Source organism: Electrophorus electricus, chromosome 1 (genome assembly GCF_041902795.1).
Source record: "Electrophorus electricus isolate QZ-2024a chromosome 1, ASM4190279v1, whole genome shotgun sequence".
Classification (NCBI taxonomy): Eukaryota; Metazoa; Chordata; class Actinopteri; order Gymnotiformes; family Gymnotidae; genus Electrophorus; species Electrophorus electricus.
In genome coordinates, this window is record NC_137497.1 from 3,457,225 (window position 1) to 3,476,366 (window position 19,142).

The 19,142-nt window shown below is 42.9% G+C and overlaps 1 protein-coding gene across 1 annotated transcript; it reads left to right on the forward strand.

Annotated features, from left to right (window-relative positions):
* The first annotated feature begins 674 nt into the window (after window positions 1-674).
* LOC145657591 (pre-mRNA-processing factor 17-like) lies at window positions 675-12,134 on the forward strand. The gene is made up of 15 exons (XM_081713775.1): window positions 675-827; window positions 1,253-1,339; window positions 1,430-1,559; window positions 1,743-1,829; window positions 1,970-2,106; window positions 2,341-2,437; window positions 2,642-2,781; window positions 4,522-4,596; window positions 6,111-6,156; window positions 7,084-7,185; window positions 7,665-7,780; window positions 8,397-8,530; window positions 10,227-10,303; window positions 11,258-11,402; window positions 11,527-12,134. Exons 1-15 carry the CDS (start codon window positions 702-704, stop codon window positions 11,702-11,704), a joined length of 1,677 nt encoding a protein of 558 aa, XP_081569901.1. The 5' UTR covers window positions 675-701; the 3' UTR covers window positions 11,705-12,134.
* The last annotated feature ends 7,008 nt before the right edge of the window (window positions 12,135-19,142 follow it).

Here is a 19,142-nt window from a genome sequence, read left to right on the forward strand (position 1 = left end):
ATTTCCATATGTCTTAGTGAAGTGTCATTCCTAAAATCACAGTCCTCTCTCTTATTTCCATATGTCTTAGTGAAGTGTCATTCCTCCAATCACGGTCCTCTCTCTTATCTCCATATCTCTTAGTGAAGTGTCATTCCTCCAATCACAGTCACAACAGTAGACACAACAGTAGTAAATGTAATTGATTTATTATTTATTAGCTAAATATATGCAGCTGACGTGCTGTGATGTCTTAGTGTCAATATGATGAATGTGAACCTTGATGGCAAAGTTATAGGTTAGTTCATTATGTAACATAATGTAATATTGAATATAGTCTGATAATGTGCTCTCAGTGTACTAACTAGAGTAAGTGAGTTATAGGTTAGTTCATTATGTAACATAATGTAATATTGAATATAGTCTGATAATGTGCTCTCAGTGTACTAACTAGAGTAAGTGAATTCCTTTGTTTTCTACTTAGAGGCAGTACAGAAGTTTGAACAGAAGTGAAAACAGAATTCTTTTGAATTACTAAATCACATTCAATCATTTAATCAAAGCTGATGTATTCTTCAAAGTTCAAAATCAAAAGTCAGGAAATAACGAACCTGGCAACATTAATGAATGATATTAATGTTCGTGACGAACACCAACAACATTCAAGATGCCGATAGTGGCAGGTTGTCTCGCTGCATACGGGAGTGATTCGGAATCAGAAAATGAATCAGCCCAATACAAGTCCCGAGAAAGTAGACCCAGACGCAATCTCACATCTTCAGCCTTTAAAATCTGTAAGAAAGACGAGTTTATCTGTTCTTAATTCAGCACCTGAGGTCGCCGTCAAGGTATGGTACATGTCGGCTAGCATGTCTGGGTAGCTAACGCTAACTAGCTTACTCGCTAACGGTAGCTCGATTAGCTAGTTAGCTAACCTAGCTAAATAACTTGGTCAGCTAGTTAACGCTACCTAGATAAATTTTATTTGACGCGAGTTTTTTCGTGTGGTTATGTTTAAAACCTTTATATAGGACTCATATACGGTGACATGAAGTGTAGTGTGCCGCCTAAAAGACAACAACGCTAGCGTAACTAAGAATATGAAGTAACACAATGTGTAAATAGCTTGCAAAGTAGCTAGCTAGGTGGCTATCTTAATAATATCCTTCATTAATGTTGCCTAGCTTCGTTATTTCCTGACTTCTTAAATAACCAGCGTTCGTTGGCCATCTAGACTGTTAATTTACTATGTGTTCGTGTTGCTGTATTGCAGGAAGATGTTGAGACGGGCACACACATTGATCCCTCACTCAAAGAGCTCCTCTACAGCCCTACTTACGAAACCATGTTTGCACCCGAGGTAAGGTCACGGTCAAGAGAGTTTATATGTGGTAAAGGAACCATTTCAGTGTTTTGTTTAACGTAAAGCCCCGTCCTCTGTGTGTTGTAGTTTGGAGCAGTTAATCCATTCAAAACGCAGCAAATGGCTGCGCCAAGGAACATGCTTTCTGGATATGCTGAGCCCGCCCATGTCAACGATTTCATGTTTGAACAACAAAGAAGGACGTTTTCCACTTTCGGTAAGGGACATGCATATTTTACATTTACTAAAGAGAATTTGTGTCTCAGAATGATTTGATCATGGTGCAATAGCCAGTGTTGTCAGTATTCTCACCACACCAGTTATATTGAGTATTATGAAATATTCATACTTAGTTTAAATCTTTATTTCTGAGCACGAGATGTTCACTATATTTTAATAGGGTATGCATTAGACCCATCTGTGGACAGCAGTCAAGTCTCATCGAGCAGCTACATAGGAGCAGTGGAGGAAGCAGAGAAAAAGAAAGGTACTAGACATGATCTGGTTTTTCTCTGCTCATTGGTTGCAATTGGTTGTGGGTCTGCCTGAAGCTACAACCACCCCATCCCACCTTCCCTGTTGCTGCTTGGACAGTTCTTTGCAGCTGTGCACATCTGTTCTCCACAGGGATGACCGTGTTTGAGTCGGGCCTAAAGAAGGAGAAGAGGAAGCGTGTGAAAGGGGGAGACGCATCAGAGATCGACAGCTTCTTGGGGCCCTGGGCCAAGTATCAGGATGAGAAGGACGTGGCCAAACCTTCAGAGGTCAGAGTTTGCCCACATGGGTTCCTTATACTCTATGATAGTCACTTGGGTTTTTTTTGTTTGTTTTTGTTTTTATATTTGCTTGCTTTGCACCTTGTGGCAGGCTGTCTACTCCAAATTTGTTAGCCGTTACTTCACAACATAAAGGCTAGGTTTAGCCTAGGCAGCGCATTTATATATCATTTACTTCAATTGCACTTTGAGGATCCCACTCTGTCATATTCTGTTTGATAGGAGGAGCAGAAGGAGCTGGACGAAATCACGGCAAAGAGGCAGAAAAGAGGCAAGAATGAGGAAGAGGCCTTTGCTGAGGAGAAAACCATTCTACACGGTAAGACACATGGCAGCTGTTCCAACCCATTACGCTTCACAGAGTCAGATTTACTTTTGTCCACAGCATGAATTTGTTCAGCTCCCGTTACTTTCTTAAAGCTAGCAGGACTACCATAATCCCTCTCAAGTTTCTCTGATTTTCTTTTTGTTGAAATGGCTAAAAGCCTCTTTCCTCACCCTTTGATGTGTCTTTGCTCCACAGTCAAAGACGCGTATGACTACCCGGGCCGCTCTTACCTGCACGTCCCGCAGGACGTGGGCATTAACCTGCGCTTGGCGGAAATACCCGACAAATGTTACCTGCCCAAGAAGCAGCTGCACCTCTGGACCGGGCACACCAAGGTGAGGAGGCGTGTGTGTGTTCTTGTGCATTCACATGTGCGCGCATGTTCACATGCGTGCGCATCTGCTTTTATGAGTGGAATGTAGTGAGAGTAGACCGACTCTGATTAATTATCTAATGCATAATGATATCTAGTGCATAATGATGATGGAATGACAAATTAGTTTTGTTCATGTATTTGGGAGTGAGAGAGCGAAAGGGAAATGCATTACAGAGGAGGATGCTTTTATGCTTGGTGGAAAATATCCGGAGAAATTACTTGCCTGCATGGTACCATTTTTGAATGGAAGTGTTTTTACGAAGTGGCACAATATGAACAAAATATTAATTTCAGCTATTTTGAATAGAGATTGCACTAATACTTGAGCTGGAATACATCCTGTTTTCAGTTTAGTCTCTATGAAATCATTATGTTACATTTATATTGGACCTTTCTAGCCAAGGGTGCTTTATAAACTATTTTTAAAAAAGGGAAAGAAATTGTATATTCAATCAATATACTATAATGTAATTGGTTTGTAGATTTATCTTAGAGTGGTACTGTGGTCACAAGTATTAATTTAAATGAACTGTAAGTAGTGTATTACATTACAAAGTTAGAATGCATGTCTGTGATTGGTCAGGAAGTTTGAGTAGCTGTGATTTGTTAGAACACAGAGTACGTTCACCAGGGCTATCAGCTACAATTAGAGGGCCCTGGACGTATGCAGTGGTTGGGACGTTCATATGAAAAATACTGCCGTTTGTAACTTGCAGTGTTCTAAAGCATCAGCCAGTGAGAGAAACACAAACATAATTTTGGTTTTAATTTTGCAGTTAATGAATTGGCTCAAGTCTTGATTAGGATTAGATTTACTCTGTCTCACATAATGTCTGCTTTCAACGTGATTGGTGTTTGCCGTTTAGACTTGTGAACTCCTTAGCCTGGTCTGATATTCACTCACGATGTTTTCTGGAGCACTGGAGGTCAACATACCCGTCTCTCTCCTTCTTTTCTTGCTCCTCCTTTCTTCTATCCCTTTCTTCCTTCTTTCTTCATCTCTTCATCTGTGTCTCAGCCTCAGAGCACTTCCTTTATTTTAGCAAGTGTCAGAATGTTGATTTGAGATCAGCTCCCCCACATTCTTTTCTGTTCCCAGTGCCAATCCCAAGTCCAGAACCTTGGCGCTGTTGATGTCTGTTGGAGTCACATCGTATTGGCATCTAAACTTTGAATGTGAACACATTGTGTGATGTCAGTTATGTCTGTGTGAAATCAAAAGTGTTTGCACTTAAGCTAGCAAAGTGAGCTTGCTGTTGAAATGCCCCCATTTTACATACAATATGTACAGAAAACCGGTCAGGGTGCTACTGAAGTTAGTAGAGCACTTCAGTACCGGTGTCGAGGCCTGATGCTTCTGTTACCACTTCTCCACTATTCATTATGGTGTAAAAGGCATCAGTCCAGGCTCATTCTATTAACGGTGGGAAATGTGGTCAGCACTGGGTGCAGTCATTCGTTCCTTGAAAACACTCTCGTTTTAGTTTATCCACGCAGCCACAGAATAATCAGGACACAGCTCTCAATTAAGGCAGCATTGAACATTACATTTGTGGGCCACGACGCCAGTGTGCGAAAGAGTAGAAGCTAACCTCGTGGCCCTTGTAAATGGCTCTTGAAAGCAGGTGGTGTTTAATTGCACATGAAGTGCACACACACAGTTGGCTCATCTCCTCTCAACTCCACCTTCCACTCGTAGGGTGTCAGCGCCATTCAGTTGTTTCCTGGGTCTGGCCACCTGCTTCTCTCCTGCTCTATGGACTGTAAGATCAAGGTAGGTTTTATCTCTCACACTCAGACTTATTGAGCATACCTCTGGGGAAAACAAAGTGGTGTTCATTCTGATGGCTGTTTCTGAGGATGGTGGGTGGCTGGGGGGGTTTACAAATCGTTTTTCTAAGCAATTACTCTTTGTCTGCAATTGTTTTTCATAAGAATTCACTATTATAAGTATCGGCAGGGATGTGTTGCATAATGCCGAATACCTACGCCTAACAGGCTCCCAAATGTGGGTATTCAGTGAGGAATATGATCATTAATTTATGTAGTACGTTTCTCACTGTTAAGGCCACTTTGCAATAGCAATAATAATAATGTTACAAATTAGTGGTCGACTAATTAATCAACTGATTAATGCCATTTTGTGACGGTCGGCTTTAGCTGATCGCCCCCTCTCCACCCTTCACCCCTGTGGCAAAGTTAGTTTAAGAATTGCCTTTGGAAATTGTTGCATTTTTTTTCTAATTTAGTTGCTACATTTTTTTTTAATCAGTGCACTACAGAGTGCAGATCTACAACAGAGATAATGCAGACAATAACAGTGTTAAATGTTCATTTAAATTCTGCAATTTTTGGTCGCATTTGTTGTTAATATTAAATTGTTGTATTTTATAAGGTGCAGAAAGTTATACCAGTATTATATATTGCCCATCTGCCTCCCTACTCTCTAAATATTGCCATCAGCCATTGAAAATCTTATAGCGGTTGCCCTCTAATACGAATAAAATAAGTTACAGATAGCTTGGTTCTATCCTTAAGATGAGTGATTTTTACTTTTGCAAAATAAATTGTTGCTACATGCAATATCTGATCCCTAACCATTCAAGAAACGTTTGGAAGCCTGTATAAGGAGAGCTGAATAATGGAAAAACAGACTTGTGTTTTACTGTGCTTGGCTCTTTTTAGAAGTCTTCCTGACTGGATATCAGTTATTTTTAGATACCCTTAGACAAACATATAGATATATCATAGTCAGTAGAGGTCAGTACTGCCTGCTTTACATTTACCTGACGATATTATCCGAAGCGACTTACAATGTTGACTGAGTACAATTTGAGCAATTGAAAGTTAAGGGCCTTGCTCAGGGGCCCAACAGTGGCAATTTGGCACCAGTGGGGCTTGAATTGGCAACCTTCTGATTACAAGCAAAGTATCTTAACCATTGGGCTATCATTGGCGGCTCTGCACAGAGGACAGCAAAGCAGAGTTCAAATGTTGGGTCATCTTCATAATTTGGAGCATTTTGTTCTTAGCCCACTCTGCAGTGTGATTAATTTGATCTATTTGCCCTAGCTTGCTGATTGCCTTTGCTTTCTTCAGCCATGCTAACAATCATTTCAAATAGCTGAAAGCAGAATTTAAGAAGAGATCATGGATGTGTCCACCAGCCAACCCACGCAAACATTTACGCACTGTTTCCTGGGAAGACATTTTAGCACTGCTTTCAGTTTCTGCCATTTGTCATATCTGTCTGGCATGGGATTTAAAGCTCTTTTTTTCCTTTTGTAGCTTTGGGAAGTCTACAGTGACAGGAGGTGCTTACGGACATTTATTGGTAAGAAGGGGTGTTTCCTGAGTAGCTGTTTCATAATCCAGAAAGCTCTTGACTCCATCTTAGAATGCTGTTGTAAAAGGACATTTAGGGCACAAATTTTAAAGGAAAAGAACTCAGGTTTGCAATGTACCTGCAGAAAGATCTGGTGCTCCAGATGAATATAGTGATGTTATTTTGTTTGCACCTCGAGGCAGAGAATTGATGAGACTGAGCTTAAGAACATGAAAGGCTCTCAGAACACGGTGCCCTCTGATCAATGTCTCTCCCTCTTTCCCTGCTTCCCTCTGTCTCTCCCTCCTCTGTTCTCTTTATTGAGCTTTGTCAGATACCACCAGAATGTTTTTGCTTGTGTTATGGTTTCATGAGGGAGCGTGCAGGTAACGTGTACAGAATCTTCTGATGTTTTCCCAGCCTATAGACGAAGTGGAGTAAAGTCGAAACGGGCTTTTCTACTGGTCCGGTTGTGCTTGTCGAGATCCATCCATCGTGTATTATTCAACAATGAGGCGGTTGCCGGGCGATCGAGCCCCGCAGCATGAGCACCGGCTCACTGGAGGCGTCGTTAAGGGGTCCCTGCTACCCAAGCCAGTATCTGTGGGGCACCGTCCCGGTTACATTCGCCAGCTGTTGCAGAAACCCCTCCAAACCAGTGCTGGGTGGTCCACAGCAAGTTTTGTCTCATAACTGACAAAATGTTGCATGTACAAATAGAAAAGAATAGAGCAGGATACTCTGTCGGTGTATCTCTCTCTTTCGCGTTCTCTCTCACATGTACTGTCACATTATACTTCTTGTTGTCATGTCGTTTTCCGCTGGTGATCTCAGTCTACCTTATTATATGTGCTTGTCCGGGACACAACAGTGTCAGAACAGATGAAGGCAAATGCTAATGGCTTGCTTTCTCCATGGCCCTTCTCCTTGCTGCAGGTCACAGTAAGGCAGTGCGCGACATCTGCTTCAACAACGCTGGAACTCAATTCCTCAGCGCCGGTTACGATCGCTACCTCAAGCTGTGGGACTCTGAGACAGGTGAGCACCACGCACACACCTTTTGGAGACCAACCTGTTTTCTGTGCCTCCCTAGCTTCCAAGTGTTTCTCTCACATTGAGTTGGCATGCAACTTTTCTGTAGTTGGGGTCTTTAAAGAAGCACTCTGCCAGTCATGCACTCTGCCAGTCACGTCTCTGTACGGATGGGAGTCTCCTTCACCAGCATATACTCGTCCCTTCTCTCTGCTCCTCCACTAGGAGGAGCCACTCGTACAGGGCGCACAGGGTTGTTCTTGGGTCAGATTCTGAAACCGGATGTGGGGTAACTCGCACCGCTGTGCTTTGATCAGTGCCATCCGTGTCTGAGCTTATGATTCACTCACTCAGGCGGCCTGCTTCCTTCCAACCCCGTACTCCTCTGGGGAGAGGAGTGCACCTCCTGTGTGCTGAAAGAGGTTGAGGGGTGGAGGATGTTCGTGTCTGCTGGCCACTCTTGACAGAATTCCTTCTGCCTTCAGGTCAGTGCATCTCCAGGTTCACTAACAGGAAAGTCCCCTACTGTGTAAAGTTTAACCCAGACGAGGACAAACAAAACCTGTTTGTTGCCGGAATGTCGGACAAGAAGATTGTGCAGGTAAGCTATATGCATGTATGGGGGGGGTGTACGTGTGCACATGCCTGAGATAGACTGCCTAAGACTGTCCTTAGCGTTCATCTTGCTGTTAGTTTTTAGGTGTTAGACTGTCCACACATACATGCTCGCACATCCCCAAACCCAGACCCAAGAGAAGCCTTGGTTACCCTCAGTAAATCTGAAGACAGGACCTTATTTCACGCTCTGTGCTTCCCTCAATAGAAGGAGAGAGTGTTTGTGTGTGTATGTGCAATGTGAGGAGGAGGGGTACTGAAGGATGGATAGATTCACATGAGGGAGAAGTTGAGGAGGAGAGCGAATGAGTGCAGTCCTTCAGCAGCAAACATGATGGGAGTAAATAATCAAAGCTGAAAAACTACTCACCTCTCCTTCCCTCAGTCTCCAGCTCCATCTCATCAGTCTCTGTCACAGGCAGAGACCAAAAGTCATCATCTGATCTGCTACCGTAGGGATACATTAGAGAGTGTGTGTGTGTGTGTGTGTGTGTGTGTGTGTGTGTGTGTGTGTGTGTGTGTGTGTGTGTGTGTGTGTGTGTGTGTGTGTGTGTGTAGAAGTAGAATAAAGCCCTGTTCCTGCCCCGCTGTCACCTACCTAGTGGGACATCCGCTCTGGGGAGGTGGTGCAGGAGTATGACCGCCACCTGGGAGCCGTCAACACCATCACGTTTGTGGACGAGAACCGCCGCTTCGTCAGCACCTCCGATGACAAGAGCTTGCGCGTGTGGGAGTGGTGAGTGGGCGGTGCCACATTCACATATGAATGAACAACCTTTTGTTTCTCATATTGATTTTAACTCGGTGTGTTGTATGTGACACACTGAACTTGATGGGTTGCTGGTTAATGTGTGAGTCGAATGCAGAATTGGCCAGCAGTAGTTGGATTCAGTGCATATGGGGAAAGTTTTTAGATGCATATTTAAAATGTTTCATTTTCAAATGCAAAACATTGACTTAAACTGTGTGTATAGACACGCTCCAGCTGGCCATGTCAACATCTGTGTGCAGTATAATCTGTAAAAGACATTAAGCAAATGCACTGTTTTAATATTGTAATTGCATGCAGAACCGAGGTAAATAAGTTCTTTGCCATGAGATCTCCCTGCTTGAGGAGTCTCCATTGCTCTGGGCCATAACGTGGATTTGTCTGTTCTCTTGGGTGTCTAGTATTCAGACCCCTCTGCAAAAAATATAGAACACCTGGGGCTAGTCAGTTATCTGTCTCTTGGCGAGAGTCTTTAGAGTGGACTTATTTACATGTAGATATTGATTGGCTTTCAGCTTAGGCCTTGGTGGTAGTTTGACACTGGGGCACTAATTATTCCCACGGTAACTTTTTAAATAGGCATTAAATACCATGTATCGTGTAGTGTGTGGCACAGGGCAATTACTGTCAGATGTGATGAATGTAGCAGTTTTTGGGTTCGGCCATGTCTAAGCATGATGCAGCTCCATTTCCTCACAGTTGATCCAGTAGCACTTAGTGCTATATCCAAACACTTGAATACTATTTTGTGTGACTTTGCCCTATCTTGTGCATCCCTACAACTTTAGCCCTAATTTCCTTTAGAATACTCTTTGGTAATTATTTTCATAGCTTTTCATCTGATTTACAGTCTGACCAATGGTACTTGAATTAATTTTCTGGATAAAAAGTAAACTTGGAGCTTCCATTGTAAGTAATTAGTCATTTTTGTCAGAAAATTTTATCTAAAACCAATATCACTTTAAGGCAGGCAGTACAGTTCTCTTGGAGAATATATTAATCTGATTTGTTAGTAGTGTAATGGATCAAGGAGAACATGAACTTTTTCACATTTTCTTTTTTGTTGTCCTAGTGTCATTAGCTATGATACATTAATTTGCTGTTAACTTCTGTGCGACATTGCCTTTTGATGAATTTTCACATCAATACACTGTCTTAACTGTTTAAATCTCCACTTTCTGGAGATTCTTTTTTTTTTTTTGAGTCACTCCACACTGACATGTGCTCCCTAGGTCGTGAGATGGATGAGGATAAGACTGGACTGCAGTATCATTGTCTTACAAGCTACATTTTTCTCAGTAGATTTTGTAGCTGCTGCCAGTATTTGCGTTTTGTAGTCTGGGAAGGACTACAAAACCCACTGTCTCTCTTTGGGGTAGGAAAGATGACAAATTTACCTTCTTTGTCAACAGAGTGGCACTGGCTAATCAAGAGTGTTTAGTTACACAGCCAGAACAGAAAGAAAAGGAGGAAAACCACAATAAAATAAGTTTGAGGCTCAAATATTTAAAAATGTAGCTCCACATCATTTGCACTTGTTTGTGCAGGTCGAGTGGCCCGGTCTGCTTCCTCTACACCATAGTTTGGTGCTAAACATTAAATGCGCTCATTGCATGAACTGAAGGTGTCTGGTTTTCATAAACACCTCCTCTCGTTTTTTTAGGGACATTCCAGTGGATTTCAAGTACATTGTGGAGCCCAGTATGCATTCGATGCCTGCGGTGACGTTATCACCCAATGGTGAGTGTGCTTTTGCTTGGGCATTGCTTCACTGGTACAATACCTCCTCTGCATGCACATGCACACACCCACTTTACTTTCCACTTTCAGACTTCCATTAAATTCTTTGTGGCTTGCACTCCCCAAAGTGAGTAGTTGTGCGCATTTTTTGCCTTTCAAATAATATTTTTCGACTCCATTTCTCTTTCCCCCAGTGTCTCATGCGGAGTTCTCAGATTTTGTTTTTACACATCTTGTTTCCTTCCTGGTAGTGCATAATTTATGGAAATCTTACGTACTCTCTCACTCACATAAAGACCAACTGTAGGAACGAAATGGAAAAGAGGCAGAAAAATGAACTCTTCCTCACCTTTCTTCCATTATTCTTTCTTTTCTTATTTATTTATATATATTATTTATATTTATATCTATTTTCTTTTGTTTTCAATTTCTATTTTCCTTTAAAGCGTGCATTGAAGGGCTTGGGCCCGTACGCCGTTAGGGGGAGCCAGGCAGGCTGGTGCAAGTTTTAACTGACTATCTAGTGGGCCTAATGTGGGGCTCATGCAGACTGAGCAGGGAGCCGCCTCCTGAAGAACGCACAATAGATGAAAAGCAGCTGTTTTGCGGTTGAAGTACACACTCGAGTGCCAACTCGAGCTGATCAAAGGGATCGCTACTTCAGTGGCAAACGCCACCTTTGATCTCGCTGACAGCCACGTGTATCAAGGCAGGTGGAGGTTGCTTTTTTCTGCTCCATCACACGTGCTTGTTCTCTTTTGAGGGGGATTTTGTGTGCTGATCTGTTTACATGCCCTTGCCTTCCTCTTCACGTGGGCAGACGTCTGAGTCGAGAGCACATCAGATACTCAGCTGGCTTTAGAAACAGCCCTGCTACCATTACAAAGTTTAGTTCACCACTGCACAGTTTTGAACTGGATATCTTTATCTGTATGTCTGCTTGCTTTCTTGTAGGCAAATGGCTAGCCTGTCAGTCCATGGATAATCAGATCCTGATATTCGGAGCCCAGAATCGGTTCAGGCTCAGCAAGAAGAAAGTGTTTAAGGGCCACATGGTTGCCGGGTATGCCTGCCAGGTGGACTTTTCTCCCGATATGAGGTAAGTGCTCTCCTCAGTCACATGACTCTCTTTCCAGTAATGGATCTACCGTAAGTCTAAAGTGGACGCAGTATCATTGTGCTGTGCTGCCATAATGTGCTTGTCTCATCGCCCCCAACTGTAGTTATGTGGTGTCTGGTGATGCTGACGGGAAGCTGAACATCTGGGACTGGAAGACCACCAAGCTGTACCACCGAATCAAGGCACACGACAAGGTGTGCATCAGCGCCCTCTGGCACCCCCACGAGACCTCCAAGGTCATCACCTGCGGCTGGGACGGACAAATCAAACTCTGGGACTAACAAGACAAGAGGGGAAAGGAAGGGGAAGAGCCGGTGGAAGAGTGAGCCTTAACAGCAGAGGGAGGAGACAGTCAGGTTGCTCCATTCAACCCCCCACCATGGTCTTTGCTCAGCTGAGCAGCTTTAGCGTCTGCTCCTTAGTAGAGAGTGGCTCAGTTCTCCAACCCTTGCTGTTTCACTGAAGTAGTTTATATTCTAGGCTTTGCTCAGTGCTGTGTGTGAATACTGAAGTTTATGGACTGGCATCCAGTCCTGATTTCTAGTGTAATTCCCCGCCCCCCCCCCCTCCCCGCATATGGGTATTTTAAATTCTCTACTATATTTTCATTTCATTATTAAGGAGTCCTCCACCGCTAAAGCCGTGCATATCAGCACTTCAGTTCAGCGTGAGGCATCTGTTTCTAAGTGTAATAAAACATTTTGTACATCAGTCTGTTTGGTATCACTGGTGATCAGAATCAGACATGGCTGACAGCACAAGGGGTTGTCATTTGTATATTTGATGTAAGTTGTCTCTATCCTCTGACTACGTTGTATGGGCTAACCAAATGAATCACCATGGCCAGTTCCTCTCCTCTAACCTGGTCTAACTGGATCTGATCAATATTATAGTTGTTTTACATGCAGCTGATATTTTAGGATGATTTTGGCCCTCATTTTCTAATCATCTGAAATGGGACAAATGTGTACAAAACATCTTTGTTTCCAAGCAGGCTGAAAGTGCTATAAATAATTTTTCTAGAAGACATTTGGCAGTTTCTGCCCAAACTTCACTATGGCCTTTGAACAAGCTGATAGCAAACAGCCAACACAAAGCTAAAAGCAGATTAATAACACGGGACTGGGAGGCACTAATCTGCCTCGTGTCATGAATCTACTGATGCAGTGACAAACTGCATTGCTTCCTTTTGATGATAAACATGCCTGATTCTCAAAGGCAAGTCAAATTTCCTTTGGACGGCGAACGTACTTTGTGCACCACAATCAGATGATGATTTATTGTTTGCTTATCTTTGAACAAGAGGAGTCAAGGTGAGACTGCTAATGCAAAGCCCCTATTTTGCACTCCTTTCTTATGCCACTTTCGTTCCCTGTGAGTGCAGTTCATTTACTTGTTTGTTTGGTTTAATTAAGTGCCCAGAGTTCTGGCTTCAGTGAGGAGCAGATGCCTCGTTGGAAGCTATATAACCAGGCATTTGACTTATAAAGGGGGAGACCGCTTTGTAAGTGTGAAAGGCTGGTTTCTATAGTTTTTTTGTTTTGTTTTTTCACATACGAGACCATAGTACTGAAAGCTGAAGCACACGAACGCGCTTAAGCAAGCACGGCTTATGTCTCTCGCACGCATGCACATGCAAGGGAAGTCAACTTCTTGGGTCTCATCCATAATTTATCACGTCACTGTATTCTGACGCAGCAAAGTCAAACCATTTCTATGTAGTCAGCTAATATTTCGGAGAAGCTTTATGTGCTGATAGTGATGATACTGAAAAAAAATTCTCCCCAAGGATGAGGGAGGGAACATTTGTCCAAGCAGTCTGCGTCGACAGCCCAGGGGCTCATTCTCCTGTGCTCTCTGACCAACCTTCTTAAATCGCAGGACCGCTCTGTAGTCAGCTGTGCGTCTCTTAGATTTTGACCATACCAGAGACAAAACTAGTCTGCTGTGTTCTGTTTGAGCTCTTTTCCTGCCTGTAGCTCTATTCCAACCTCATTACTTCTCTTTTTTTGAGCCTGTTCATTTGCCCGCCAGCCAAGACTCGCTCACCCTGTGTCTCCCAGAATGAAGGGTCATCGTTCTCGGACCAGATTCTTCTGATAAGAGGCGGAGGGTCAAACGCCTGACCAGTAGCCAGCAGTAGACGGGCTCTCTCCCGCGGAAGCTTTTCTAACTGCGTCGCTGACCCTCTGGAAATAATACGACCTTTACATAAAACACTGCTGAGCGCTTAGAAGCACTTATAGCCCCCCTTTGTCCTCATCTTTTTCCCTACAAAGGATGATGCAGCTCTGCCATATGAAAACAGCACTACAGTGAACAGGCCAAACTGTCAAATCTGAACACATCTGGTTGCAACTTTTGGCCTCAAAGTTTGCCCTTCTGAACAATGTTCCCCTTAATTCAAATTCGTGCCAGGCAAGTCGATCTCCCTGCGGAGCGTAACGTGTGTTGACCCACCCCAGTATATAAGTGCTGCTTGTGTTGTGTAGGTTCCTCTGAAGAAAGAGGCGTGGTTTTGCGTAGACACTGTAGCTGTGCTAGAGACTGAAATGTGCATGCTCAAGCACTCTCAGCAGGCTAAACCAATAGCACACCACGTTTGGCTCGTCCCCGCCCACCTCGAACCCCGCCCAATGCAGGTGGACCTCAAGAAGCAGGAGGCCTACAGAATGCAAAACTCCTTCCAGGACCAGATTCTCTAGAATCTTCCATTCTGCACTCTCCATGTCTACTTTCAGCACATCCACCTGTGAGGAGAAAGCATGCAAACAAGCATTCACTTCATCAGTGATTCATCGTGGACTAACAATCGCACTGCATCTGATTCTTTTGTCTGGCTGTTGGCGGAAACCAGACAAAGAACAGCTAAACTTCGACTGCTGAGATCCCTTGCCTCATTATTTCTCATGCATTCAGGACTTTCATTAAAAAAGTTCAGTCTGCTGCTGCCTGAGTGAAGCACAATTGTTACATTTGGCTCATTTCCTTTCATTGGGCAGCTCTGGCTCCATGAGTACACTTTTAATAACTGAATTTAATTGACACCTAACAAGACACTATAGGCTTTTGTTACCAGTAAGTGGTGATCTTTATAATCACAGCTATTCTTTATTTCCTAATATTGGTGTGCAGCAGCTCATTAACATTTATCAGTTTGATAAGCTATGTAAATTTGCATCAGACCACGTATAGACGTTTTCATGCATTGTCTCAATATTTTTATCAAAATCATGGACGAGAGTGTGATAGCTCTCCATGTGGATGTCTCCAGATGTCAGTTATCAAATGGTAAGTTTTCAAATTAACTGGGAACTCCAGACGGGTGTTTCGCACACACATGAATTGAGGTGCATTCCCTCTTTCTCCATCTTGTGTCCAGCTAGAACACTGTCCAAAGTGTCGTGTTTCTCTGGAAACTGTGTACTTCACTACAATTCTGAATTGAATCTCTGCAACTTTTACTACAGTACACTACAGCTGAAGAAGATTCCAGAAAGGAACCAGAACTTTTGTACTATACATAGAAAGGTGGGGCCTCCATGGATCAAACTTGTTTTTCCAGCACATCCCACAGATGCTTGGTCGGATTGAGATCTAGGAAATTTGCAGGCCAATTCAAGTTCAAGTTCAAGTTCGGTTTATTCGTCACATACATAGTCATACACAGTATAACTCGCAGTGAAATGGTGGAGAGTGCTCTGTCCAAACTGAGGAAGAGAAACACCCCTATGCACAGGGGTGCATAGAGAAAAATATATATATGCAGATAAATATATATATTCTATGTATGTACAAAATTCAACACCAATTCAACACCTTGAAAGCTTTTTCATATTTCTCAAACAACAAATGAGTTTTTTTCCAGTGTGGTAAGGCACATTATCCTGCTAAAAGAGGCCATTGTCATTAGGGAATACAATTCCTATGAAAGGGTATACTTGATGTACAACAATGTTTATGCAGGCAGAAAATTGCCCTTGCCTCCTTCCCATTGTGACTGCTGGTGATATCTTCCCGAGTTACGCAAAGCACCTGCACTCAGCCATCCACATTACATAAAAGAAAACACGATCCACTGGGCCAGGCCACTTTTCTGCAGTGTCTACATGACCCTGTTGCTGGTTGACTGCTTGTCCTTGCTTGGGCCACTTTTGGTAGGTACTAATCATTTCTGGGAATACCCCACAAGACCTGCCATTTGAGGTGCTCTGACCCAAACTAGGCATCACAATGTCCTATAGTTGCCAATGTCCTATAGTTCCTATTGGTTGCTCATTTTCCTGATTCCAGCACATCGACATCAAGAACCTTGACAGGTGCCAAAGGGCTGGGATATATCAATGTTATTCATTTTCCCTATAAGTGGTTTTAACGTGGATGATCGGTGTATATTGAAGGTAGTCTATTGATTTTAAATGTAGTTCTATGCTCCTCTTGACAACAAGGAAGCATGCTTTGGTTACAAATGATGAACACTTTATAATGAATTTAGAAATGATTGGTTTACAAAACAGCTAGATCTAGGCAACTATCTTAAAATTGTTTAGTGGTACCACCTGGCAGTGGTAGGTCAGTGGTTAAGGTACTTGATTTGTAATTGGAAGGTTGCTGATTTAAGCCCCACCACTGCCAGGTTGCTGCTGTTGGGCCCATGAGCAAGGCCCTTAACCCTCAAGTGTACTCAATCATAATTGTAAGTTGCTTTGGATAAAAGCATCAGATAAAAGCTTAAACATCTGAAGTAAATTAAACTCCCAGCATGGTCTCCTGTGCTAAATCAGATTTCCCTCAATAAATTTTGTTTCCCCCAGAAGACCTTTCTTGAGATGGTTCACAGAGTGTGCACTTCTGAACTTGGAACCTTAATCCCAGCACCTGTTTTTCAGCATTCTTGGTGTGATAAGTGGCTCATAGTTCTGAGCAAACAATATTGGCCATTTTCCAGGACAAAACCTTAGTTCAAAGTTTAATAGTTTTGGCTTCAGGACATAAATTTTCAACCTCTGTGGTCAGAAACCACCAGTGAGTTTGAGGGTTACAAACACAAACTGCACAGAAACAGAAGGGCTAACAGCATCTAATTGCACAAAGTGTTTCTTATAAATAAAAGTCACTAATGAAGTGGGTGGAAAGTATATGTGGTTGCATATTTATCTTCATTTATCCTGTCTCCATGTTTAGCTAAACAGAATGGTCTATCATTATTGAACATCTGTCTTAAAGAATATTAGCACCTTTTGACTTATCATATTTTTTAGGATTAAGACAAGCAAAAAGGCATGTGAGAAAATATCTGTTGTTTATCATCTTATATGGATAATATAGAAATTGAACCCTTCATTCAAGTTATTGAAACAATTTTTCTCCTTAAAAATGTCATTATTCTATATATTCTTATAAGAAAAGCTGACAAATATTTACATTCACATTTGACCTTTGACCTTTTTATAAGCACTCCTTCGTCTACAGGAACTCCTAAGTCATCTTGCATGAGTTCCTATTTCACTGGGTGTAATTATCTAGCAACACACAAGCCAGATACCTTTCATCACCCATCAACATTAGAGAATCTACAAATGGTATTAAATATTAATGACCTTAATCAATCAGATGAGACAAAAGCTGTAATAAATAATGCCACTCCTACTATTACTATGTCCACTATATTATATTCACTATTAGGAGAATGATTAAGAAAATTTGAAATGAGCTAAAATGGCTGGGAAGAGGAAGTGTATTTTGCCTCCACAGTAAAGAGGTGAAACTTCCTCCACGGATCACAGGTGGAAAACTGTAAAAGCAGATTAAATCCTGAGGACAATATGTGTCTAAAATATCGATGCCAATAAATGATTTGCTCTGTTCAGTAAACATCATCGAAACTCTGAAGAAACCTTTTATCCCAGAAAAGATAAGATAGGAATAGGTGATAGTTGTTATCTTTTCATGTGACTGGAATCCAGAGCATATACTTCCAAATTCATACAGAAATGTTTCAGTGACCACAGAAGCTTCAGAAGCCAAAGTGTCTACAGAAGCATCCTAAACCCCACTGAAAACCTCTGAGTTGCGCTAAAGACGAGAGTCCCCAGAGATTGTCTCTATTTTTTTCCCTTTCCTTTGAATTAAGATGATAAACAAGAAACATCTTTCACAAGAGGTTTTGCTTGTTTTTACCAAGGGTGTCAATAATTCTGGAGAGCACTGTATTACTGGAATGTTTTCCACCTGGGCCACAAAGTTTAATCGATAGAGTATAAAGCATCGACTTGCTGATGCTACGCACCAGAGCGTGGTTTGTAGGCTTTTCAGTGAAGGGCCTGAATATAATTTAAACTCACAGCGCGAGAAGGTGGGAGAGTGATATATAAGAGTGACAAAAAAGCCTGGCATCTTGGGATATGGTGCATAGATACGAAGCAATTATCATTTTTGATAAAGGGGTGGGGGTGGGGATATAGTTCTTTCTTTCAGAGCAAAGTTGAAAAAGACGTTGACTGATGAGATGGGCGTTGTGATATGTCAACTGTGAGATCATTGCACGCCCCGCTGACTGTAAGCATTTGACAGCGCTGTCGCTGTGATGTAGTGCAATACAAGTGTATCACTGCACCAAGTGAAGACGTGGCACCAGTACTGAAGTTCTTGGCTCGAGCTGTGACATGACATGGTGGCCTTTGCTTTAAACATGGGTCAGCAATTCATTAAAACAACTGGGTGTGAAAAGTTCCCAATATTCATAGGGCACAGCACTAACACGACCTCATTTTCCACAGACATGAACCAGTGTGCTCGCGCTACAGACTCCGTACATACAGCTGTAATTTGCTTTGCAGACAGCTATCAGGCTGCGCGGTATACCTGGCAGGACTGCGAAAATTTCAGGTTTTGCTAAATGATAATGTGATGATATGCAAGGATAAACCCATTCAGTGGAGAGTGTCTTGCAGCTTTCAGGACTGAATGCAGAATGAGTCAGGATGGATGCCCTGATGACTATGAAGATGTCATCATGGGAAAAGCCCGTGTATGGGGTGCTGCTTTGGTCACAAATAACTCTCCACTTATGAATGATTATGCGGGATTTATCGGAGAACTACATTTGGTATTCCACCATCCCTGTCAGGGAAGGCTCTGCGGGCAATCACTTTTGTGCCTGAGGCAGGGATTGAGCTCCACGGCCAACTATGCCATGGAATTCCGGACCTTAGTTGCAGGAACAGGCTGGAATGAACCCATGCAGATTGATGTGTTCATGAATGGGCTGCGGGCTGACCTACAGGCGGAGCTAGCATGTAGACAAGAGGGGAACACCCTAAATGAAGTGGTTCACCTAGCCATAACGTATGACCGACTCCTGCAGGAAAGGCGGCGGTGTGTGCAACGAGAGGCTACGCAACAAACAGGGGCTGGACCCGCCCGACAAACCGACATGCCTGTGGAGCCCATGCAGCTGGATGCAGCCGGGCTACAGCGAAGAGGAAGAGGCGACAGTAGGATGAGTTGTTCTTCCTCTCGTTCCCTGTTTAAATTACCAGTTAAGGTATCGTGCAAAGGCTGTGTACTGTCATCTTATGCCCTAGTGGATTCGGGAGCTGCAGGGAATGTCATGGACTGGGGCTTTGCGAGGAAGCTGGGTATCAAGCCCATTGCTCTACCCTCCTCGCTAAGCATACAGGCCCTGGGTGGGGGTCCGGTCGGCCCATGATACATCAC

Bases quoted from the DNA above. Each gene is read 5' to 3' on its own strand.
- LOC145657591 (XM_081713775.1), top strand. From the start codon at position 702: ATGAATCAGCCCAATACAAGTCCCGAGAAAGTAGACCCAGACGCAATC. The intron at 8,531-10,226 runs GTGAGTGGGCGG...TCGTTTTTTTAG, and splicing joins AGCTTGCGCGTGTGGGAGTG to GGACATTCCAGTGGATTTCA. The intron at 11,403-11,526 runs GTAAGTGCTCTC...CCCCAACTGTAG, and splicing joins GACTTTTCTCCCGATATGAG to TTATGTGGTGTCTGGTGATG.